At 40.2% G+C, this 24,962-nt stretch overlaps 1 protein-coding gene across 3 annotated transcripts in view; it reads left to right on the top strand.

Annotated features, from left to right (window-relative positions):
* Positions 1-24,962, top strand: part of cadm3 (cell adhesion molecule 3) — a 120,783-nt gene that overhangs the window by 90,146 nt on the left and 5,675 nt on the right. Inside the window, exons 6-11 of one of the 3 annotated variants that reach the window (XM_077555606.1) lie at positions 10,717-10,887; positions 11,873-11,963; positions 19,080-19,252; positions 19,846-20,160; positions 20,446-20,466; positions 23,001-23,126. In XM_077555606.1, coding sequence (XP_077411732.1) covers positions 10,717-10,887; positions 11,873-11,963; positions 19,080-19,252; positions 19,846-20,160; positions 20,446-20,466; positions 23,001-23,126 — 897 coding nt within the window. The remainder of the gene's footprint in view (positions 1-10,716; positions 10,888-11,872; positions 11,964-19,079; positions 19,253-19,845; positions 20,161-20,445; positions 20,467-23,000; positions 23,127-24,962) is intronic. The other 2 variants (XM_077555607.1, XM_077555608.1) reach the window with 2 other exon arrangements.

The raw sequence follows: 24,962 nt of genomic DNA, 5'->3' as shown, positions 1-24,962 counted from the left end.
GACAGATTATCTATTCTTTCTCTTCGCGCTGCAACAAAGTCGATATAGCGAGCGAAGGAGCTAGCGAAAGAGAGATGGAAGAGCCCTCGCTCACGCTTCTACTTCGACAAATTGGATTTTTGGGGGGAGTTTATTCTCCCCCAAATCTGTGAAAGTTTTCTACATTCAAATGTGTCGGACTCGTCTGTTTGACTTATTATGAGATAGGGTAGACAAGGCGATGCCCAGTCCTACACTACATTTGGCGTTTTTAGAGCCAATATCAGAAAGAGGATTTGTTCCCTAGTTTATTACTTTTTTCATTCATTTCTCTCTATAGCTGCTAGTTGGTCAGCTGGTCATTGATCAGGTAACAGTTAGTCAGTTAGTTAGTTAGTTAGTTAGTTAGTTAGTTAGTTAGTTAGTTAGTTAATTTGCTTGTTACTCTGTCACCCCATTAAGTACGTTAGTTAGTTAGTTAGTTGCTTGTTACTCTGTTACCTTATTAAGTACTCTAGTTAGTTAGTTAGTTAGTTAGTTAGTTTGTTAGTTAGTTGGTTAGTCAGTTAGTTAATTTGCTTGTTACTCTGTTACCTTATTAAGTACTCTAGTTAGTTAGTTAGTTAGTTAGTTAGTTAGTTAGTTAGTTAGTTAGTTAGTTAGTTAGTTAGTTAAAGTCATTATTGATCACATTGAAAAAAGAATTGAGGACAGTGGAGGAGGATCAGAAGAGATTATATATATATATATTTCCTCTTAGCACTGAAACATTTAGCTAGCCAATTAGTTACTTTCCTACTTACGTATTTGTGTCATTTGTCTGTTAGTCATTGATCAGTTAATTGGTTTGTTAACTAATTTAGGAGTTATGTATTTACTAGGTTAGCTAGCCGGTTGGTTGGTTGGTTCATTAGGTGCTTATCTGAGTTGTTGGTCAATTAGTTAATGTCAATGTATAGCTGTCAGCTGGTTTGTTGGATAATTGCGTCTATGTGTAAAAACTTAAAGTATGTGTATGCGTGTGCGCGCGCATCACGCTATTGACGTGAAGATGGCGTGTGACTGTGTCCACATGTGTGTGTATGTGTCTACTTGAAGATAGAACGTGACAGCATGTGAGCGTGTGTCTGTCTGTGTGTGTAAAGATGAAGTGTGACGGAGAGTGTGTGTGTGCGTTTGTGTTAGTGACGAGAAAGCATGCATGTGTGGCTTCTCGAGGAGCGAATGACAGCATGTGTGTGTGTGTGTGTGTATTTGCGTATGTGTGTAGTCCCCGAGTGACAGCCTGTGTGTGTAAAGTAAGAAAGTGTGTGCGTGTGTATGCTTGCTCAGGATTCTGCATGAAGAAACAATGACACGTGCGTGTTTGTGTGTGTAAGGGAGAAGATAGCGAAAGACAGCGTGTGTATGTGAAGAGAAAATAGTGTGTGTTTGCGAATAAATGATGTGTGACTGTGTGTGCGTGTGAGCAAGAGAGATGGTGAATGACGGTATGTGATGAGAAGTGTGTGTGATTGTGAATATGTGAAGTGTGCGTGCATGCGTGTGTGAGAGAGAGAGGGAGAGAGAGAGAGTGAGTGAGATATAGAGAGAAGATAGCGAATGACTGTATGTGACAAAAAGAAATGTGTTGTTGAGAATAAATGGGTAGCGCACGTGTGTGTGTTTGTGAATAAATGGTGTGAGTGTTGTGTGTGTGTGTGTGGTGAGGATGAGAGGGAATTAAAGCCACCACAGAAGAAGAAGCAGAGGCAAGGTGGCTTTGCAGCTGACTAGATGGGAGGTGGTGTGGGTGTACAGCGGGTGAATGGGGACGGTGTCAGATGAATCCACGGGGGGTGGACGGGTTCGGTTTTTAAGTAGGAGCGACTGGAGAGCGCAACAGGAGAGGAGTTAGCGAGAAGCTAGGAAAAGCTGATGAAATGGAGACCGAAATCGGGAAAGCAGATTTAGATAGCAAGATGGAAGTGTGAGCGCGTGCGCGCGTAAAAGAAGAAGAGGCGAGTGGTAATTGAGAAGAATGAAAGGCTAAGAGCTGTGAGGAGTGTATTAGTTGTACCGCGTGAGAGCGCCATGGATCATTTAGTGACATCCTTCCATGTGCCAAATGCAGCATAATGGGGATTAATGGCCACACTTGAGGCCGAAATGGCAGAATTATCGTCCCAGGTTGTCATCATGTGGACAAGGCCAAGTGGGACATGGGGAACTCTTGAACGATGGCTAACGTGACACATTAAACCGGTGCGAAGGTGGTATAGTCATGAGCACGATGGAGCAAAAATAGGCGATGTCTTTTTAACTCATTCACTCTCAGCCATTTTCACGGAAGCAACCCCCTTCGCTCCCGGCTGTTTGACTGGATTTTGACTGATTTTGAAGGCCCACAGAATATTGTGCTCTATTGAAATAAAAACATGGAACCTACCAAAAGAAGCATTAGAGTCTCTTCTTTCATCAGGAAAAAAGGTTTATTTGTATATGTTTCCGTTGTGCAGTAGTTAGCATTAGAATATGGCTACGTTTCATCATTATTCACAAATCTGTTTAAAACACTGGGGAAAAGAGCTTTTTGCAACATGGCCCTAGTTGATCTCTTATACTCAGCTGTCACCTGTTGGTCGTTTTTTGTAATAACTACCATTGTTTTATGCATTCTCTTCAGTTCAGAGGCTGCATCGAAGACTTCTGTATGCTCTAGCATTAAAAAAAAACAAAAACATTAAAAACGTATAAATATGTTTTTGGGGATCATGGCGATATTTAAAATAGAACGTTTTTTGGGAGCAAATAACTTAAAAAGGTGTCTAGCAGATAGGTAACATCTCATTTAAAATGTTATGTGGCTGGCATAGTCATGAACACAATGGAACAAAAATAGGTTATGTCTTGTTAAAAAAATTAGCTGACAGGATTAGTCATGAACACTAAGGAACAAAAATATGTAACATCTTATCTGAAAGGCTATGTAGCAGGCAAAGTCATGATAACGATGAAGCAAAAATAGGTAACAAAATATTTAGTTGACAAGATTAATCATGAACACGAAGGAACAAGAATAGGTAACAACTTTTAGTAGTAGGACTAGTCATGAGCACAATGAAGCAAAACTAGATAACACTGTTTGTGGCAGGCATAGTTGTGAGTGTGATGAAGCAAAAGGGGTATGTGGCTGACATTGTCATGAGAACGGCAACGCAAGAATAAGTAACCTTTTGTTTTAAAAGGCTATGTAGCTGGCATAGTCATGAGTGCAACAAAGCAAAAATCGGTAACGTCTTGTTTAAAACGGTATGTGGCTGGCATAGTCATGGTAACGAAGTTAAAGTAGTTAACCTTTGTTTTTTAAATGCTATGTGGCTGGCATAGTCATGAGCAAAATTGATTGGAGCAAAAATAGGTAATGTACTGTTTAAAAATGTAGCTGATAGGATTAGTCGTGAATCACTAAGAAACAAAAATAGGTCTTGTTTCATAAGTAACGATGGGGACGAAACACGTAATCTTTTTTTCCATAGTGCATTTGGTAGGTATATGCATGAGTGTTGTTTAAAACTGATTTTGTAACGTCACATTCATATTCCAAAATTGATTAAATTAAAAGAAATAAATCTCTTAAAATTGTACACAAAATTTCCCAGATTGACAAATTCAAAGAAATATTGTGGATTTTTTTTCATTAAAAAAAAAAATCTTAATACCACATATTTAAAGGCACATATGAGCTGTTAATGATCATAGTTGGACAAAACAAAATGCTACAAAATGTTATCACCATATCCCAAAATGGGTTAATGTAAATTGTGCCAAGAAATTTTACACAAAATTCCCCCAAATTGTGTTTGAAAAAAAAAGTGTTCTTCCAAATGTTTCCTATACTGTATATGAAAAATAAGACAGACCTAATATTTCGTACTTGAGGGAACGATAGAGCTGTTCTCACTGATATGTCAAAACGAAAACATCAAAGTGTCAAAATAACAAGATGAAGTAATTCCCTTCCAAAACGTAACACTACAGACATTTTGCCGTCAATATTCTCTTGACTTCTTTTTTCCACGCTTCAAATCCTGCTGCGCTTTGGCGGATCAAAGTATTTTCCTCTCAGCTGCGTGGTTTAAAAAAAAAAGTCTATTTGGTTTCAGGAGAACCTCAGTTGGCGTACCAGTACAAAAAAAAAGCTTAAAATACTTACAAGCTTTATGCTCGGGGTCAAAAAAAATGACTTTCCTCTTCGGCGTGACGCAAACCACGAGGTGGGAAAAAAAACATCTTGACTCAGCGGTCAAATGTTTTGTTTCTGCCCCCGACAACTTCCGTTGACCTCGCGTTACGGATCATCGCCGCCTGATATCTGCTCTGGAATATAAAAAAAATGTTTTGTAACTTTCAAAGATGATGGGAACCCTGTTTTTTTTTGTTTTTTTTAATGCCGATTGACTTGTAATTATAGAGTAAAAATAAGTGTGGTGGTCTCAAAACACACGATGACAGCTCAGTTTTTTTCTCCCTGCTAATCCTGCTAACGTGACTAATTCGGTAAAAAGATGACCTCATAAATCAGACGTAATCCCACTTAATGGTGATGACTGTTTGGATTATTATTTGAACGCAATTTAGCAGCATGTTTTAGAACACTTTGTTGTCCCGCGGCCAAGTAGAAGCAACCGCCTACTATTTTTTGGACATGAAAGAGGATGGAGAAGTTGCCAAGGCGACCCACAAATTTACTTTTCCCCCCGCAAAAGATGGTAAAATTGGAATTTTAGACAGAAAATCTGCATGTTTCACCTCTTGTTTTTGTAAACAAGCAAAAGATGCAAATAGATGAGACCACCGTTACCCTTTTACTGGTGTGTTCCCCCTGGAGGGTTTCCGTGCACCCTTGTACAGTATATGAGGTCCTTATTGCAAAATGTGCATGTTTATTTAAAAAAAAAAAGAGAAATTAAGAAAATAGATCAAACAGAAATCTGAAATAATAAAAAATTAAATACAATAAATAATATAAATACATCATAATGCATTATGTAGATATAGATTTTTTTTTATAATCTATTATTTTTCTGGATAAAAAACACTCTTTGGGTAAAACAAACAAACAAACAAAAACTTTAAAAAATAATAATAATAAATAAACAAATACAGAAAAAAAAATGTATTGTGCCGTTAATTTTTTTTAAATATTAAAGGTTTTTCTACATCATGGATGCTCCACCAATCCCCAGATGAGTACGAAGAGCCCTGACTGTTTTACTCTGACTGCGCCTATCAGCTTTTATTTTCCCTTTATAGGATAGTGTGGGGACCCTGCACACTCCATAGTTTCTTTGGGGAGGGGAGGGGCGGGGCGGGGCGGGGCGGAGTTTTTCTTACCTCATTTTGAAGTCATATCTTCCTTTGTCAACTGTGGATGTCGCTTTAAGATCGTGCACGTCGTGCACGTACTCGCACGGCCACCATGAACGAGCCTGACACAGATGCTGCAGTTACGCTCTGGGCCAGAGGTGGCAGTCATGAGTAAAAGTGACAAACTGCAAAAATATCCTTTAGACACTACAGAGCGGAGGTAACATTTTGTTTAAAACACTTTTTTTTTTTTGTTTCAGCATTGGAAGCACTCATTGCTCGCCATAAAACTCTAGTAAGCCAGTTTTAATCAAGAGCATGACATTTGGTAGGGGTGTCTTTCATGATGGGAGCTACCAAAAAGTCTCAAGAAAAAACACTCAAACAACAGAAGTCTCTGATTGTTGTTTGAATTATCAATTTTAGTCAAATTGTGGCTGCTTCCACAGGTCCTTCACAAAAAAAAAAATGGGGGGAATTTTCTCCATGTGCTACCAAATTTGAAGCTTGCATACTGAACAGATGAGTGATATCACAGATATGTACATACGCCAGTGCATTGAAGCAGCCCGGCTAACTGACGGCCATGTTGGCAGGGGCAACGTTCCCATCAAAGGCAATGCATGGACATTGAAATCAAGTCCTAAAGTGCTCTTTTCTCAAACGATTATCATGAAGTTTACTTTTTTGTCAACGCCAAAATGTGTGCTGATGGTAGGGGACTTTAGAAAAAGCCCCTCAAAAAATGATCAGAATTGTTTTACCTGTTCAAAGTTATTCCTAGTTCCTTTGTCGAAATTTTACGACGTGACAGCATAATGTGCCGGCATCCTTGTTCCTTCGGTTTTCTTGCCATCCAAATGCTTTGTCACTTTTGCCCAATTTAGGGTCCCCATATATACGCAGCTCAAAGGGGACATGTGTTCATATTCTACGGGTGACGCCAAGTCGCCAACTACTGAAGAATTTGCGTTTTCGTCAATAGTCCTGGACAGAGAATGGTGGCAAAGTTCAATGAGTCGCCATTAAGCATGAAACGCTAATGAATGTTCTTAAAATTTAGGCCATTTGACAACATGAAATTTAATACCAGACATGAGTAGACCTCCAAAAGTCTCAAAAAGCCAGTCCTGAAAACACATTTAAAGGTTTGAAAAGGCCATTTTATTCTCAGTTTGGCCATTCATTCCCAGAAGCCCTTCAAAGATAAAACTCCTCTTGGACATTTTGAAAGTACTTTTTTTTTTGCTTTTTTGTCAGCCTTAGAGTTGGACAAATATGTTCTCTCAATAAAATGCCAATGGATGGCGGCTGCCTTGGTCTTGAATGTGGTGGCGGTTTAGAGGATTTAGGTAAGCAATAATAGCTCTTGTTATTGATGGTAGCCAGGCAAGAAAAAGATGAAAGAAGAAGAAGAAAGTATTTATATCACTTTACCACTGAACAGTAATTGCAGTTGTTCTCATACGTTACATACATAATTTTGAAGGTGTCATGATCAGGAGAACACATTTATTTTATTCTAATGGGATCCAGTGAAACTATACGGCATTTTAGATTAGCACAATCATCAAAGAAAACATAGCAATGCAGAAAATAATGACATTGTCCCTGTTCAGTCATTAGTCATATTTTGCCCCAAATTGTCCGTATTTCATAAATTCTGCCAAGGAATGTAAACTTATGAGCATGACTGTAAACACGCTATTGAAATTAAATGTACATTAAGATGGCTAAGGTAATTGAGGTCAAGATAAGATTTAGTATTTGAGGGTATTATTGTTCATTCCTACTCATGTTTAAGCAAGATTCAAAACGCATTGAGGCTCGTGGATGTCTGTGTTCGTCAAATGGAATCCAACTGTTTGCTGCCACTGACGAATATATTCGTCAAATAGGTTTTTCAATGAGTGGGCGTGGCAGAGGATCTCGTCCAGCTTGTCTATGAAATTTAGGTTTGAAACCACTAGGTTTAATAACCAACATATACCCCATTAAAATGGTAGTGTTTTGTTTTGTTTTTTTAGATTAGCACAGTGTTTGAGTAGAAGATTAAGATTAGCGGGTGAATCTTGGCTCGTCGCGTTGACACGATGGAAGTCAAACAAGTTTAGGCAACTCACACTCAAACATATTATGTATATTTATGGTGTAAACAAAGTATGTGTCACAATAGGTAATTGAAAGTGTGTCACAATTGTGAGAAAAATGACAGTTCATGGAGTTATGCGCTATGTGGAAAAGCCCATCATGTTCAATTTTACTCAAGCCTTGAGTCAGCGTATATTGCTGTAAAAATTCCTTGGATGTTTTTGTTTTAGAGTTTGAGGTGCCACAAAAGCTTAAAAATATATATATTAGCATCAACGTCACCGATCTGTTTGATATGTTTCTTTTCACACAAAAAACTCAGATCAACCCATGATCGACTGCTGATTACTAAAGAATGAGAACTCTATTTTGAAAACGACTGGCAGGGAATAAGTCATTCTAAAATTATGAAAGTATTTTATAGCTATGCTATGCTTGGTCCCTAAGCCCTGCGAAAAGAGAGGGCTCACTGTATATTATGTGTATTAATGTCACCAATTTCCCACTGATCTCTGAATGTCCACATCGAGAACCCAATTGATTTTCAATAATATTCTATCCAAGTTACTTGGTTGCCATTTTGAACCTTTTTTACCCCTGAACAAAACACCTCTTGTCGTCCTTGCTAATTCTTTTTGCGAGGACTTGTTGGCCGTATCCCTACGATCAATAAAGTCATCGCTAATGAACAAAACATTTCTAATCGATAGGATGTGACAAGCAACTACACCGGGAGTATAATTGAAAGCGAAGTCCGCTTCATCCCGCCCGCCGACATTTAGTCACAGCGTTAATTGTTTGTCAGCGTAGCACGCACCTGCGTTTTTTACGAGCCCTCCTTCCTAAAATGAGCTTTTTTTTTTTTTTTACCTTTTACTTTCTTATTTGTTTGCCGCATTAGTCAGCACAAAAGAAGTCAGTGGGAGAATATGGCCGGTGCATAAAGGCTTTGTTAGGTGAGGGGTATATGTGGCGTGGCGTGATGGATTGGGGAACAAAACACCCGGGGGCGCGCGGCGTTGCTGCGCACCAAACACATTTTTCATTTAATGGGAACAAATGGGCGTCGCCGTTGTGCCGCTGCGGCACAAAAAGTAGAACATTCTAATTAGTTGACAGTGGTGTATGGCATGGGTGGTGAACAAAGTGAAATTTTAAAGGAGGGGGGGCAAACTTCCAGAGAGTAAAAAAAAACTATGTATGTATGTAAATAAATAATATAAATATAAATAAATAATATAAAATTGCATTGAGAATTACCCCTCTTCCCAAGTGCTATAGTTTTGTGTTAAACAGCAAGCCATTTAATATCGAGCTATGCTCCGCCTACATGAAATGACAAACTCTAGCACTTAGCAATCAAGCGTCACCGTGTTTCTGATTAGATAATAATCTAATTATTAGGACAAGTCTGTCTTTAAGGGCCCCCTAAAAAATGACCAAAATTATGACTGCTTTGAATAAAAATGGCAGACGTGCCATTCGAATTTCCTCAAAAAATCATAAGCTAATGCTAATGTTCTGTGTCCTATGGAAAATCGTCAAACTTCGTTCCCATGAGCCACCTAAACACAATGATAAAAATCTAATTCATGGCAATTTAGTATCCCCTATCTGTCTAGTGTACATGGTTCTAATTTTGTAGAAACTGGGGCAAAAATCTCTTAGACGAGTTAATCTTTGAAGGACCCCTTGAAATGGCCAAAAAAGACACTAAAATATCTGCTCTAGTTCTCGTGTATTTTCGGACATGGCTTCTTCTTGTGACATTTTTGTCAGTCTACTAAAAATCGAAATTGCATTTAAATTTCACGTTGCTACATGAAACTGGCTTTGGGGGCTGAATTTTCCCCAAAAGTCACGAGCTAATGCTAATGTTCACTGTTCTATGGTCTTGCTCCCTTTTCAAACAACGACCAAGACTCAAATTTCATGTGGTTATGTTTTGCTAGAAATAGGGACAAAATATGTTGGACAAGTTCATCTTTGGAGGATCCCTCAAAATGTCCCATAATAATTTGCTGCCTACGTACAATGACAGAAACTCAAATTTCTTATCTGTCTAATGTACTGCACGTGGTTTTGATTTGGGAGAAAAGGGACAGAATCTCTAGGACAAGTTGATATTTGAAGTAGCCCTTGAAATTGCCAAAAAAGACACTAAAATATCTGCTTTGAACAAAAATGGCAGACCACTTGTGTCTTTTCAAATGTGGCCTCTTAAGACTTTTTTTGTTAGTCTCATGATAGGCATTGCTATTAACTCATTCACTGCCACTGACGGCTCAGTTGAACTATTTCTATTAATTGCACTTTTTTTTCCACTTTTGTTAACAAGAGTATGAAAACCTAGAATTTTTTTAATTGTACATTTAGAACAGATATCAAATTTGTGATTAATCGTGAGTTAACTATTGAACTCATGCGATTAATTACAATCAAAAAAATTATCGTCTGACGCCCCTAGTTTTTTAATAATCTTTTCTTTCTTTTTTAAATTAGGGGCATCAGGCGATTACATTTGTTTGATTGTAATTAATCACATGACTTCACTAGTTAACTCAAGATTAATCACAAATTTGATATCTGTGAAACTAATAGAAATAGTTCAAATAAATTTTTGACGTCTATAGCCGTCAATGGCAGTAAATGAGTTAAATTTCATGTTGCTAAGTAAAACTGCCTTTGGGGGCTTTTCCCCCCAAAATCATGAGCTCAAACTAATATTTAGTTTTTTATGGCGAGTCATCAAACTTTTCTGCCTTGCTCAACAAAAAAGGCAGATCTCTCGTGTCTTTTCGAACGTGGCCTCTTGAGACTTTTTTTTATGGCTCTACTCCTGATAGACATAACTATTAAGTTTCATGTTGCGAAGTAAAACTGCAACTCAAATTCCGTGTGGTTATGTTTTGCTAGAATTTTAGACTAAATGTCTACAAGACCCCTTAAAATGGCACAAATCACCTTAAAATGACTGCTTAAGACTTAAAAGGGCAGACGTCCTGTGTCCTATCCTTATTTGTACATCTACTCATGATATACATGTCTACCAAATTTCATGGACAGTATCTGTAGGATCATTTAGTTTTTGAAGATCCATAGGAAAGTTGCCAAATAGGCTAAAATGGCCTGTGACTTTTCAGTCATATGTAGTTTTGATTTTATTTTATTTTTTGTGTCTAATCACGATAGACAAGATTTAAAAATGTCATGTTGCTTAGGGAAACTAGCCTTAGAGGCTATATTTTCCAAATCCGGTGTGGTTGCTCATTTGTCGCCCCCTTCTCCCCACCTCAGGCCGGCCGAACGTGGTGGAGTCGGTTCCCGACGAGCCCACGTACAACGTAAGCAGCGAGCTGACGCTGGAGGTGAGCCGCGCCGACGACAACCAGGTGGTCACCTGCGCCGTGGACCACCCGTCACTCGCCCCGGGGGACAAGAGGAGCGATCAGGCACTCCAAGTCTTGTGTAAGTTACCTAATGGGCAGTGGTGGGAAACATACCCTCACTCTGTACTTAAGTAGAGGTACAGATACTTTTTTTTTTTTTAATCACTGGTAAAAGTAGAAGAGTCAACTCCTGAACTTAAGCAGAGTGGCTAGAGAAGCCAGAAATGGTACTTAAGACTTGTGTGTCAAGCAAAAGTAAAGAGCTGTGCTGCACATAGGAGTGCTTGTTGATAAAACTAAACTAAACTAGTGAGTAACTTCTGATTTATTTTCTTATCAGCATGAATGGCAAATAGACATAGACATTTTTAAAGTATTGTGCAAATCTATCTATCTATCTATCTATCTATCTATCTATCTATCTATCTATCTATCTATCTATCTATCTATCTATCTATCTATCTATCTAGCTAGCTAGCTCGCTAGCTAGATAGCTATCTATCCATCCAGCTAGCGCTAGCTAGCTAGCTAGCGGAGATATTGAGAGGGAAAAAAATCATGTCATGTGGTTGTTTTTTAAGAGCAAGCATACATAAGTAAAGTACAGATACCTGAAAAAATCTAAAGCACTGTATTTAGAGTGTATAACAAAGTTTATAGTTTGTAACAAAGTATTTGTTCTTTGTTTACTTTGATGCTTCCCATCACTGCTGTTGGGTGAAAGTGTGTGAGGATGCTGGGAGAGTAAAGGAACCACTTTGTAGCCGAGGAGTGTGACCCGGCGTGTATACATTCAGGTGGCAGGGCTGCCATCGTGTGGCCCTCTCTGGTAATGCCTTTTTGTGTAAGGGGGGGGGGGGTTCTGGCTTATGTCATCGTGTGAGGCGGCTGAGAGATGCGAGTCGATGGAGATTGGGTTGAACGAGAGTATCTCCGTGGTGCGCATGCCTGCACTCATTTCAGTCCTGTTACATAACTCTGTGTTTCTGCATGTGTGCGTGCGTTGTTTGTGTGTGTTCGTGTGTGTGCGCGTGTGTGTGCGCGTGTGGGTTCTTCATTGACAGATTCCCCGAACGTTCAGATAGTACCCGAGAGCGATCTGCCTCGCGAGGGGGAGAAGTTTCACCTCGAGTGTTTGGGAAATAGCAACCCTGAGTAAGACAACACACACACACACACACACACACACACACACACACACACACACACACACACACACACACACACACACACACACACGTTATAAATGATTAAAACACCAGTCTAGTCACAAAATGCAGCGCCCCACTCACTCGTAGTACAGTTCCACCTCCCAAGCTGAGGTTGTGTGTCACAACAATGGCAGAGATCTAAACTGAAGAAATGTCGACAAAAATATTTTTTTTAAAAACGAAGTTCATTGATGTTTGGGAAATATATTGAGCTACCCTGGTATGTTTGATGTCAATAATGGATTTTGATCACCACACCTGCAGAGAAGTCTGCTTCATTGCTTCTCCTCAGAAAACATCAAAATTGAGTTCCGGCTATTGTTCAAATTCCACTTCTGACACCAATTACCCGGACACAAAAAGACTAGTGATGCACCGTATATTCGGCCACCGAAAATTTATGGCCGAAAATGGCAATTTTTTTTCATTCAGACGAAATTAAATTAAAGCCGAAAAAATATGGCCAAAATGTTGTGGTGACGCAAGCAAAAAAAGTTTCAAGCAAGCATCTGTTTGAATTAAACAGCGAACGCGGGGTGAGTGTCCGCCTCGCTTCTCGCTGGCTTTTCACCGTGTGAGTTTGCATCGGTCGGTCGCAGCAGCTCCCGGGGTCATTGATAGGGGCGTCGCTTGGCGTACAACATTTAAGTGGATCAAAAAAAGACAGAACTGCCGTGTACTGCACTACAGGTGAGCCACTCTTTCTCCTGCAGCGCCTTCCCTTTTTTTTTTTTATAAGAGCCCCTCGAACACTTTTTCACCGACATCCCGGTGGCTGTGCTAAATACTTTAGCTAATACTAGCCCTATTGCTATCAACAGTTTTAAACACGGAAACACTTACCGCTATCTCCGGGTGGCGACAGACCTGTACAGGACGCCAAGTGTGACTTTGCAGTCCGTTCCTGATTAGCTGGTGCGAACTAATGTATTTATGTATTTTTAAACGTTGGTGAATATGTGAATGTGCCGATTTTAAGTGCGCCGCACCTTGTCCGGCCGCACGCATCCGTCCCCGCCTGTGCAAACTACATTGACTATAAGGTGCAATCGCACCGCTAGAAAATGCTCCCTCTTTTGGTGTTTAATGTACCATTAGCCAACATGTCTGCGAAATAAATAGTCAGTGCTAAATAAATATTTTATAATAATATTATCATTTTGATTAATTATAATAAATGCAATGATAGTAAAAATTGGCTTCTTTTTTCGGGGGGCGTTTCGGTCCACAGAAAATGTTGTGTTTGGACTATAGAAACACACATACTACCAAATGAAAGATTGAACTCTCATCTTTCATCAGAAAAAAAAAGTTTGTTTCTATTCCTTATTCCGTTCTTCAGTAATCAACAATAGAAAATGGTTAGTTTCACCGAAATGCTCTGTTTTGAAACAAAAAACGGAGAAAAAGAGCTTTTTGTGAAACGATGTTATTTCATGCACTCTAGTGAATTGTACACTTCTTTTTGTCCATGAATGATGCCACAAACACCTAAACAGTGCTTTACTTCTGTAAAACGCTTTCACCAACAATGAAAAAGTGTTTTTAGTTTGCAAAATACGTTTATTTCCATTCAACAGTGTAACAATTTGACAAAACAATTTCGCAAACTATTTACAAATGTGTGCAACTGTGGTACTACTTACAATTATGTGGATGTTTCAAATACAGTTTTTCTTTTTGTAACGCTCTCCTGCGTGCAAGGAGAGGGAGCAGGATTCGCACAACAGATTACTTTCACTTTCATTGTCCGTTTCGCGTGCAGACGTTACACTTTCTTGACGGCCATTTTTTCCGGGGAATAAATAGCACGTAGCAGACTGTACCCACTCCTCCGATGAATATGCATTGGACTCGGGGCACTCTTCGTCGTCCGATTGAACGTCCGCCTGAGCGTGCTCGCTTGTGCTCCGCGTTTTCCGGTGTCAGCATCGCTAGCCCGTGAACCTTTATGACGTCGTCATAGTCGCCGCGTCAACGCTTCCAACTTCGCCGTCAACCTCGGAGTCACCATCATCATCATCGATGATGATCATCGTCGTCGTCAATGTGCTCTTTAGCGTTGAAAATTCCCAACTGTGAGCTGCTTGCAACATTGTCCGCTTCCTCCTCCATCTAGCTCCGCCTAACGTATTCTACTGCCGCGTCAATGCTTCCAACCATGGAGTCACCATCGTCATCATCATCGATGATGATCATCATCGTCATCAATGTGCTCTTTATCGTTGGTCGATGCTTTTCGTCTTTGAAAAAAACGGCTCTAGCGTGAGCTGCTTGCAACCGCCATTATGGCTTCTTCAGCCATTGTCCTCAACACTCTAGCCCCGCCTCACGTCTTCTGCTGACGCCCACCCGATCTTGTCAAAAGAGAGTCATCGCTGCCCTCTAGGGGCCAAAAATAGTCATTAGGCTCACTAGACCTGCTTGAAACTTTCAGCACAGCTCCGCAAGGCTTCCCTGCACCCGTTTCAAAAAAAAAAAAAAAAATGGGTGGACGTCTTTTAATGTCTTTGGCGCTCCTCCGTAGGTTTTTGCAGAACGTCATTTAACGTCTTTGGCAGTAAAAGAGTTAAGGTATTCGGTGTGAGAAGTGGGATTCAATCCCATGCCACCCCATGTGGTATTGGGTCGAGCATCTGTGTTTAGCTGGGTTACAATGACTTGTCAATTCAATGAGCCACCACCACCCCAAGTTATTTGGTATCAGAAGTAGGATTCCATCCAACTCTGCCCATGAGCTATCTGGGTGGCACTCTAAGCTATCGCTAGCCAATGTGTTGATAGTACTCATTTCAGGTTATGTAAACAATGATACAACAATCTGATTAGCTGTCCCGAGGTATTTGGAGTCAGAAGCCGGATCAACAAATCGAAACAGTACCCCACTGATCCACTAGTTACATGTATTACCTCATGTCATTAACCCAAAGAAATATTAATCGGCCGCCTGTGGGCAGATAAACAAAATATACACAATGTATTGCAAAACTCACAAACACGGAAACACATCTTGAGTCAAATACACACTCTCTTTCCTTGTGGCCTTTCTGAATTATAGATGAAGCTTCTCGCCGCCCGCATTCATCGATCCACTCTTTCCCGTCCCTCCCCTCCCTATTGCCTCACCTGCCGCCAATTTGCGCCTTTCCATCTTACCCCCCGCCCCCCATCCCACCACCACCACCACCACCTCCCACTTACGTCCTTCCCTATAATGATCTCTACTTGCGCCTTTTCCATCATAGCACAAACACACATACTCCCTGCTGTCAGTTTGATTGACAGATGGATCAGATAGTAACTGGGGGGTAGGTGGTATGGGATGATGGGGAGGCGCTGGTGGGGGGTGGGGTGCTGAAATAAGTAAAATTACTCAAGGTACTAGGTGTCAGAAGTGAGATTTGAACTAGCACTTAGTTTTCTTTACATTCTTTAATCCTAAAATAAGGTTTTATTTTAGGTAGGCAGGTTGGTAGGTATGCTGGGTGGGTAGGAAGGTAGGTAGTTAAGGAAGTGGTTGTTTAGGTAGGGTAGCTTGGTTGGAAGGACAGTCGGTTGGTTAGCCAGTCGGTTCGAAGTTGGATCTGGTAGGATTGGTGGGTAGATTGGTCGTTAACTATTGTAGATATACTGTGACTAAATTATTTCGATAGGAAAGTAATTTGGTCGGTAGGTAGTTATTTAGCAGGGTAGGCAGGTAGGTATTAGATAGGTAAGTGCAGTGTATCGGGGTAATATGTAGATTGGTAGGAATGAAGGTTGATTGGTCAGTTAGTTGGCTGGTGGGTGGGTTTGTTCAGTTGGTAGATAGGAAAGACAGTAGGTCGGTCAGTTGACCAGCCTATTGGTAAGTATTCATTTAGGTAGATAGGTAGGTAAAATAGTTGGTTGGCCAGTATTTAGGTAGGTTGGTAGATTAGTATTATATATAGGTAGTTAGGTAAGCAGGCAGAAAACAGTTGGGTCAAAAATAACCCAACTATTGGTCAAAAATGGACCGATCCTCTACTTGGGTCAATTTGACCCAACTTTGAGTCAAGAAATAGATTTTTTTAGTGTAAAACAACTCATAAACATTGATCAGATCCTTTACTTGGGTCACAACATTTGGTTATTTTGTATAAAACGACCCCAGAAAGTTGGGTCAAATTGACCAATTAAGTGGATCGGTCCATTTTGTATCCACAATTGGGTTACTTTTGACTTAACTGTTTTCAGAGTGTAAAAACAAGTTGGTTGGCCAGTAGGTAGGTAGGTTAGTAGGTATTGTAGGTTAGTAGATATTGTAGGTTAGTAGGTATTGTAGATAGGTAGTTAGGATGGCAGGCAGGCAAGTACAGTAGGTAAGTTAGCAAAGTAGTTGTTTTGGTAGAAAAGTAGGTCGGTTCGTAGGTAGTTGTTTAGGGTTCGGTAAGTAGATCTGTAGGTAGGTAGATTAGGTCTATCTATAAAACTATCCATCTATATCTGTCTTTGTTTCAAGTTATGCAGATGTAGTACGGTAGGCAAACATTGTTGGCAGAGGTAAAAACAAAACTGAGGATAATATTCATAAGCCATAATAAAAAATAATTAACAGTCGCATAAACGTTAATAATCCCAGAGAAGAAAGAGGGAAGAGGGTCTCCTGCTGGCCGTAAAAGGCGATGGGCTGTTGTTGTGCGAACCCCCCATCCCCCACCGTCCCCCACCGTCCCCCGTCCACCGCCATCCCACTTGCAGTGACAGATCGTCTGCAATTAAGCAAACAATTAAGTCGGCATTTAGCGTCTGTAAGTGGCTGTTATGAAACATTACGCTCAAAAGTCAATGTGCGTTTTATGGTCCCGGCAGCGGCCTGCTAATCGCTCGGATGTTGCCGATGCCGCCGGAGGGAGAAAAAAAAAAGCAGCAATACAGGTCAAGAGCTTTAAAACGCTGATTGTTGCATTTTTTTTAAGGTGATTGTTGCCCTGTAAGGGAAAGAAAAAAAATATCCTACAATGAGAGCAAATGCTGCACTTTTTTTCTTTGCATTTCAATGCACTTTTTGTTCACGTTAAATCAGCAAACAGTAATGTCACACTGGGACGTGTCAGTCAAAAGTGGCTGGCTAAAGTCAAGTTGAGATCAGACGTGTAGATTACAGATGACAGTAATCCTGATACTTTCCTGTACAAGTACTACACGCAACAGGTGAAGGACGTGTCAGGCTTTAGCCAGTTTAGGTAGGACAAGAAAAAAAGGCCAGTGATAGGTAGTTGTGTAGGTTGGTAGGTAGGTTATGTAGATTAATAGGTAGGTTAGGTGGGGGTAGTAAAGGAAATTAAGTATGTTGGTAGGCAGTTATTGAAGAAGGTACATTGGTAGGGAGGGAGGAAAAGAGGTACATAAGTAACTAGTTATGTACAATAGGTAGGTTGGCATTTAGGCAGGTAGGTTATGTCAGTAGGAAGGTGGGTTGGTAGAAAAGTAGGTCAGTTGGTAGTAAGAGTATTTAAGGGTCTATTTCACTGGTGGGCGTTGCCATGACTGCTGTGACTAGTTAGTTAGTTAGTTGTGGTGACCAAAATGGCTCATTATATAGGCTATAAACATCATTTCAACACATTTCCAGCTGCCAAAAAAGGAGACCAAAATATTGCTTGCGTTCTCACCAGGGTGACGTCTCATAGTCATGGAGATCAATCTGCCCAGAAGTCGCCACCATGTGAAAGAGCAAAGGTGTCTTAATTGTTAAACTAGGCAAGCTTGGGCTCAGTCATGGGGTCTCTCAGTTAGCTGGTTTAGTGCAGACAGTAGTTTTTAACCATGTTGGAGGTACTAAACCCTACCCCGTTCCTATGCACATTCACCGAACCCTTCTTTATTAAAAAATGAAATGTGATTTTATTTAATTTTTTTCAAATTCAAGACATAGGTATGGGGTTTACTGGAACATGGTGAGTAGTCTTATCATCAAATCTGGCTCTCTTCACCTTGAATTCAAAGAGTGTTGTGTTTATTTATTTACTTAAGTTCCTTTAGTTTTGCTAGTTAGCCAGTTGCTCCTGACTAGAATTGCTTAACTTGGCATTGCAATTCCTGCAGTTAATATGCTGACTCCCATTACTCAACATTTATAGAAGCACTTTAAAACAACCACAGCTGTTTGCTTAAGATTTAACGCAAGGCCAGCAGATTGAATGGAAACAGCAGAGGGCCCAGAATTGAACCCTGTGGAACACCATACGTTCCGTTATACATGTAAATTCCTATTGCGGAAATTTGTCCCACCACTTTCTGTTTTAGCTTGACATAGTATGAAGGTATTACAATAATAAAGAAATCACACAATCTACCATCACAACAGCCACAAGTCGACTACTGAGCGCACCAAATTCCCTGCAGTCCAGATAGGCCAAGAAATGTAGCGTGATCACCTGCAGCCAATTGATAGCCAATCATGGTGTATCATTACAAATCATTTGAGTCAGGTGTGTGTCGTGACCTCCGCTAAACCCCTGAGACTGACTCAGCGAACCCATAGGGTTCGATTGAACCATTTGGTACCACTTACACGTGACCTTGACAGTTGTTGAAGGTGATGTTTAATAAAACTTTAAATTGGTTGAAGATTGTTTCTATGTTTTGGAGTTGCCTTCTTCCTGGAGTTACAGCCTTCAGGTCTAATTGAAGCTTCTTCTTCTTTTTTTTTGTATACCCTTTTTTTGTGGGCGGCGGGGCACTCTTTTCGTTCTCCCAGGCGTCCCGGCTGGCCGTCATTGTAATTACCACCAAGCGCCTTAAGGAGCGTCTCATTTGCATAATTGATTCTTTTATCGAGGAACACCGACGCTATCGCTCTCATCACCCAATGGATTTTTCGCTAGCATTCGAAACGCCAATCTTTGTTCTCTTGTCCTCCCTTAATCCGCCCTCCTCTCCCTCATCCATCCTTCATCCTCTCACTTCTTCATCCTGCCTTTCATCTTCTCGTTTAACGGCTGTCCTGTCCTCTCATCGTCTTGTCGCCTGCTGGCTTTTGATTTCATTTTTACTCTCTTTTTGAACTTTTTTCCCCTCTATTTGTGGTTTCTAGGCCGTCGTCCTATATTTGGGATAAGAAGGACGGAGAGCTCCCCTCGCTGGCCAAAACCGAGGACACCTTCCTGCGCTTCGAGGCGCTCAACAAGTCGGACAACGGCGTGTACTTGTGCTTCGCCGACAACGGCATCGGGAGCAGCGTCGGAGAGTATACGCTGTTGGTGCAAGGTACGATTTCCGGAAGCTTTTAGGGAAAGTTGGAGATTCTATTTTGAGGTTTTGAAGGGTATTAGGTAGGTATTTAGCCAGGGGGATACTGTATGCAGGCAGTTTTTAGGAACTGTAGGTAAGAAAGTAACAATCAGCAGGAATTTTTGGGGAATGTTTTAAGTATTGGGGATGATCTGTAATGTTTTGAAGGCAAGGTTTTCCCCCAGAAAATTTGCTAAATCTGCCAGTGATGGAGTAAGACCAAAAATCTGCCAGGGTTATTTTAGGAGTCCTTAGTTTAGCCTCAGGCTAAAACTAAATTTTGCAGTGTACACCGAACAGTTCTTGGTTTTGTGCCGTCATATCCCTTGTATGTAGATCAGTTTAGATAAGTAGGTAAGTAACGAATAGTAAGAATTTTTAATGAAAAGTCCTGGATTGTTTTTCCATCTTTTTTTCTCATCTAATTTTCTTTCATTTGTTTCCTCTTATCCAACCGCGTTGCCTTCGCTTTACTTCCAAACGCTTTTGCCTCGCGCTTCGCTCCCCATTCTCTCCTCTATTGTACGGTCCGCCACCTTTTCTATAATTGCGCATTTTCCCCGTAAAAGATCCCACTGACCCCACGGACTCCACAAGCTCTCCTTTTACTTCCACGCCCACGTTCTCCTCTGTGGTGACCAATCCCACGTCCTCCCCTCCTGAGCTTTCCTCCACCGAGTCCCCAACCGACACTCCGTCCACTGCACCGGTCACTACTGCCGCCTCTACTGCCGCCTCTACCGCCACCTCTACCGCGCTTTCCAACGACCTTTTCCCAGACTTGACCGTTAACCCCGACTCCTCCGCAACACCTCCAACTTTCTCCCCTTCCACCCTGACTCCCTCAGTTTCCGACGGGCTGAACGGACATGTCACCCCCACAGGTAAAAATGATAATAAAAAATAAAAATGACATCATCAAGTGCGAGGCCCCTGCCCACCATGGCAAATAAATACACTGTTGCTCAACTTGTCGCCATGGAGACAAGGACTTTGTATGCATGTTGGGATTTCACTGCTGTTTTTCTTTCTTTCTTTCTTTCTTTCTTTGTCCCTCCTTACCACCACACCCACCCGGTGATAATCCCTGAACACAAAACCATGACACACACACACGCATGACCACACACCAAACAATCATCCCATCGTTTCCTCATCCACTCACCAAGATGCTGCTGAAAACATCGCAGGTACAACCCGCACCTGTTTGTCACTTGATTGTCACCTGGCTTGTACAAGGCACAACTTGAGTGTCACAATCCGATGAGGTTCAAGAGTTGTATCAAGATATACTGGTAGATGGATCAGTTGATTGTTTGGTAACAGAGGTGTCAAATTCCGTTCCAGAAAGTAAAAACCCTGCCACAGTCTGGCTTTCTACTCAACCGGCAGGTAACGAGCTTCCCAGGAGCATTACGTCCTGTAGCTAAAGCCAAACTGTGGCAAGGATTTTACTTTTTGGAACCGGACTTGACACTTCTGGTTGGTAAGCAGGTTGTAGGTTCTAAGGAAGGGTGGTAGTTAGGTATGTATTTAAGTACGTAGGGTTATCCTGTGGGTATGTAGGTACTAAGTAGGTGAGTATATGGTAGTAAGATAGGCATGTATGTACGTTGCAATTTAGATAGGTATAAATGTAGTTGGCTGGTTGGTTTGTTGATTGGTAGTTTGGTAGGTAGATATCAGAGTATAGTTAGGTTGGTCAGTAGGAAGGTAAGATGGTGGGTAGGTGTGTCAGGCAGGTAAGTATGTAAGTAGTTGGTTAGGTTGCTTGGTTAGTTGGTCAGTCGGTCATAGATCTCAGTTGTTACGAAGGTTGCTTAATTAGTACAAAGGTTATTGTTCAGTTTGTTAGGTCATGTGGTTAGGTTGGTTATAGATCAGTGGTCAATAAGGTAAGTCAGGTTGAGTAGTAGTGGTGAGGTGAAGTTAAGTAGGTCGGGAGTTAATTGGGTAAATGCAGTAGGTAGTTGGTCAATTGCTTAATTTGATAGGTTGGTGGGTTGGTCGTAGGTTGTTGATCAGTCTAATAGGTAGGTAGTTGGATATGTATGAAACTAAAAAGGTTGGTGAATACAGTAGATGGGTAGGTTGAATAGTTGGTTTGGTACATAGGTTGTTGGTCAGTCTGTCATAGATCTTAGTTAGGAAGGTAAGGAGATTATTTGGTAGGTAGGTACAAAGGTAATTGTTCAGTTGGTTGGTTAGTTCGAGTGGTTGGTCGTTAGGTTGGTCATAGATCAGTAGTATGGTAGGTCAGGTTGAGTAATAGTAGTGAGGTGACGTGAGTAGGTCGGCAGTTAATTGGGTAAGTACAGTAGATTGTTGGTCAATGGCTTAGTTCAATAGGTTGGTGAGTCGTGGGTTTGTTGTAGATTATTGATCAGTCAAGTAGGTAGGTAGTTTGATATGTACACAACTAAACAGGTAGGTTGGTGGGTACACTATATGGGTAGGTTGTGGGTAGTTAGGTAAGACGGGTTGGAAGGAAGGTAGGTAGGTAAGTAGGTACTGTAGGTAGTAGTTAGATTGGTAAGTAGCTGTTACAGAGGTTAGTTGGTTGGTTAGGTACTGTACATTGGTTGTGTAGTTAGGCTGGTAGGTAAACTAGTTGCCCATTTTGTTTTGGGCACCACTGTCACCTACAGGATGACAGTGGAACCACAACATTTTGCACTCACCAACCAGTCAGATGGACAAGATCATTTGGCCTTGGCGGAGGTCTTGCTGTTAATACGACTCTTGTATTGATCTCATTTGATTGTGTACTGTTGTGGCCTGCGAGTTGATGTGCACTTTCATGTTGTTGTGTGTTGAGTGTTCCCCATTAAGTCTATTTCTTTGTGTGTGGTCTGCGTGTCTATGTATGTCTATGTGGTTGTGTGTTTCTGTCAGCACACACTCACATAAACGCACACAGAGTGAGTAATGAATGTTTCATGGCAACACACGTTCTACCAACACATGACCCTTTGAGTGGTACCGGTCAATTACTCTGTGTTCAGTGTGTGTGTGTGCGTGCGCGTGTGCAAGTGGGATTAATGGCCTCATTGGCAGTCTCGCCTCGTCAGCGCACCCCCGTCACCTCCATGCCGTGGTGTGCGCTTTGTGCATGTGTGTGTGTCCAGATGAGTGGTGGAACGTATAAATACTTTTAACTGCACTTTGATGTTGTCAGAAATATTGAGCGCAAAAAAAATATTATCAAAACTATAAAAATTCATTTTTGCTGATTCTGGTACCACTTTTTTTTTGTTTAGACTGATATCTGCACAAGTATTCAGCCTTGATTACTCTCCATTACCAAGTAATGATACCACTAGTACTTTTGAGACGTAACGCTTCAATTAACACAATGACCGATCATTTTAATTCTGTCGGACAAACTAAACCGTTATTCAACTTTTTTTTTTGCTCCAAAATGGCCACCGCCGCAACACAGTTTCACGTCCCCCAATAATGACATCACTGATAGGTTGTATTCCATTCCGTTTCTCTATTGTGTAATTGTGTTCTTGTGTTTTGCTTCTCTCCTACTTCCTCATCCCCTTTTCCCTCACCTCACCTCCTCATTTCCTTCCTCGCTTCTTGTCCATCTTCACCTCCTTTCCTCCTCTCTTTTCTCACCTCCTCGCAACCTCTCCTCACTACTTCACCTTCATCACCTCTCCTCATCCCTTTCTCCCATGCTCTTCTCCTCACCTCGTTTTCCTGGCCTCGTCAGACCCCACGGCGATGTCGACATCATCGGGGGTGGACCACGCGGTGATCGGCGGCGTGGTGGCCGTCATCGTCTTCATCCTGCTGTGCCTCCTCATCGTCTTTGGGAGATACCTCATCAGACACAAAGGTCTGGTGCAGTCACACACGCACACAAACACTTGTTAGGTTCTACACAAAGAAAATATGCGGGAGACAGAGACATAGCCTGACCTTAACTCATTCACTGCAATTGATGGTTGTACACGTCAAATATTCATTTTACTTATTTCTATTAGTTTAACATTTTTTTTTACACTTTTGTTAACACGAGTATGAAAACCTAGAATTGTTTTATTTTACATTTAGAACAGATGTCAAATTTGTGATTAATCGCAAGTTAACTCGTGAAGTCATGCAATTAATTACAATAAAAAAATGTATCGCCTTACGATGCAATTTTTTTTTAATAATCTTTTATCTTTTTTGTAATTAGCGTCAGGTGATTAAAAATGTTAATTGTAATCGCATAACTTCAATAGTTAACTCACAATTAATTATAAATTTTATATCTGTTCTAAACGTACAATAAAAAAACTAATTTCTAGGTTTTCATACTCTTGTTAACAAAAGTGGAAAAAATGTTAAACTAACAAAAATAGTTCAAATGAATTTTTGACGTCAATAGCCGTCAATGGCAGTGAATGAGTTAAATAGCAAAAATCTGAAAATAATTGTTGCCATGAATAAAAAAAAAAAGGATAAGTGGGGGATCAAATATAGCTTTACAAAATGGCATAAAGATATAGATAGTGATACTGTATTTACAATATGGTTTTTCATATCATTAAATTTTGATTATTATCATGATTTTTGTTTCTATTTATTTTAACTTCCAGTTTTAAAGCATATTTGCTTATAACTAAAGAATCTAGAGATTAGTTCCACATTTTATTATCATAGAAATACTGCAAATTTAAAAAATAATAGCAATATGAACTTGGAAAAATATGATATGTATATAAAAAGATTGTATATAACAATTTTAATTTTAATAATAATAATAATAATAACAAATGTAATAATTTTAAATATATGACAGCAAATGTAGACAAATGTAAAAGCATGTATTTTGGTGTAATATAGTTAATTCTAACTGTGACCAGCAGAGGGCAGCGTTGACTGCATTACGAGATGCTCCAAAAGGAGAGGCTCATATGGTAAAAGCAAAGAAGAGCTATACACAATGTTAGAACAGCTGTGTGACAGCAAACGTTATAAACAAACATTTTATTTTTGTGTTTTACAGATTTAACCAAATAAAAACTGAAAGACAAACCAAAGCGGGGCAAGAAAAGATCGACTGATTGGTTGTTGTCACGCACATTTCTGCTATAGTTGATTTAGTAAATACAGCTATTTGAACTGAAATTTATTGTGATCATTAATCACAATCATATCATCGCCCATATCAGGTCAAATTAAAATAACTTGAATAAGGGACAATAATTTTCACACAAAAAAAGGGGGGAATTAACAATGAGGTCCATTTAGCTGTCTCACAATAACATCAGCATTTTCCCATCCTTGTAGAACTTGTCTGTTGTGAGGTGCACACATTGATACATTTAATAATCATCATCTCTGAGAGAATATAATGAATTTTATTCCAAATTGTTTAGGCTTTTGTCACTTTGATCATCACGATTATTTTCATCCATATTGTAATCACTATCGTTAATCGCAATTTTTCATCATGTTAGTGAATATGTCTGCATTTTTACTGCACTACTTTTCAGCAAACAGTTTTTAGTGCAAAATGAAACTTTAAAATGATCATTTTCGAAAAAACATTCAAATTTCAAAATGACCGAGGGTTAAATGAATAAATCTACTATTATCTTGTGTAACGTCACTCGCCCTGAATCCAAAACAAATCCAGAGAGTGAATGTTGATCCCTTTCGAAGAACTAGCACCTCATTATGA

The sequence above is a fragment of the Vanacampus margaritifer genome, chromosome 2 (assembly GCF_051991255.1).
Source record: "Vanacampus margaritifer isolate UIUO_Vmar chromosome 2, RoL_Vmar_1.0, whole genome shotgun sequence".
NCBI classification, from domain to species: Eukaryota; Metazoa; Chordata; class Actinopteri; order Syngnathiformes; family Syngnathidae; genus Vanacampus; species Vanacampus margaritifer.
Note: the sequence above shows the minus strand (reverse complement) of the source record. Positions and strands in the feature narration are given on the sequence as shown.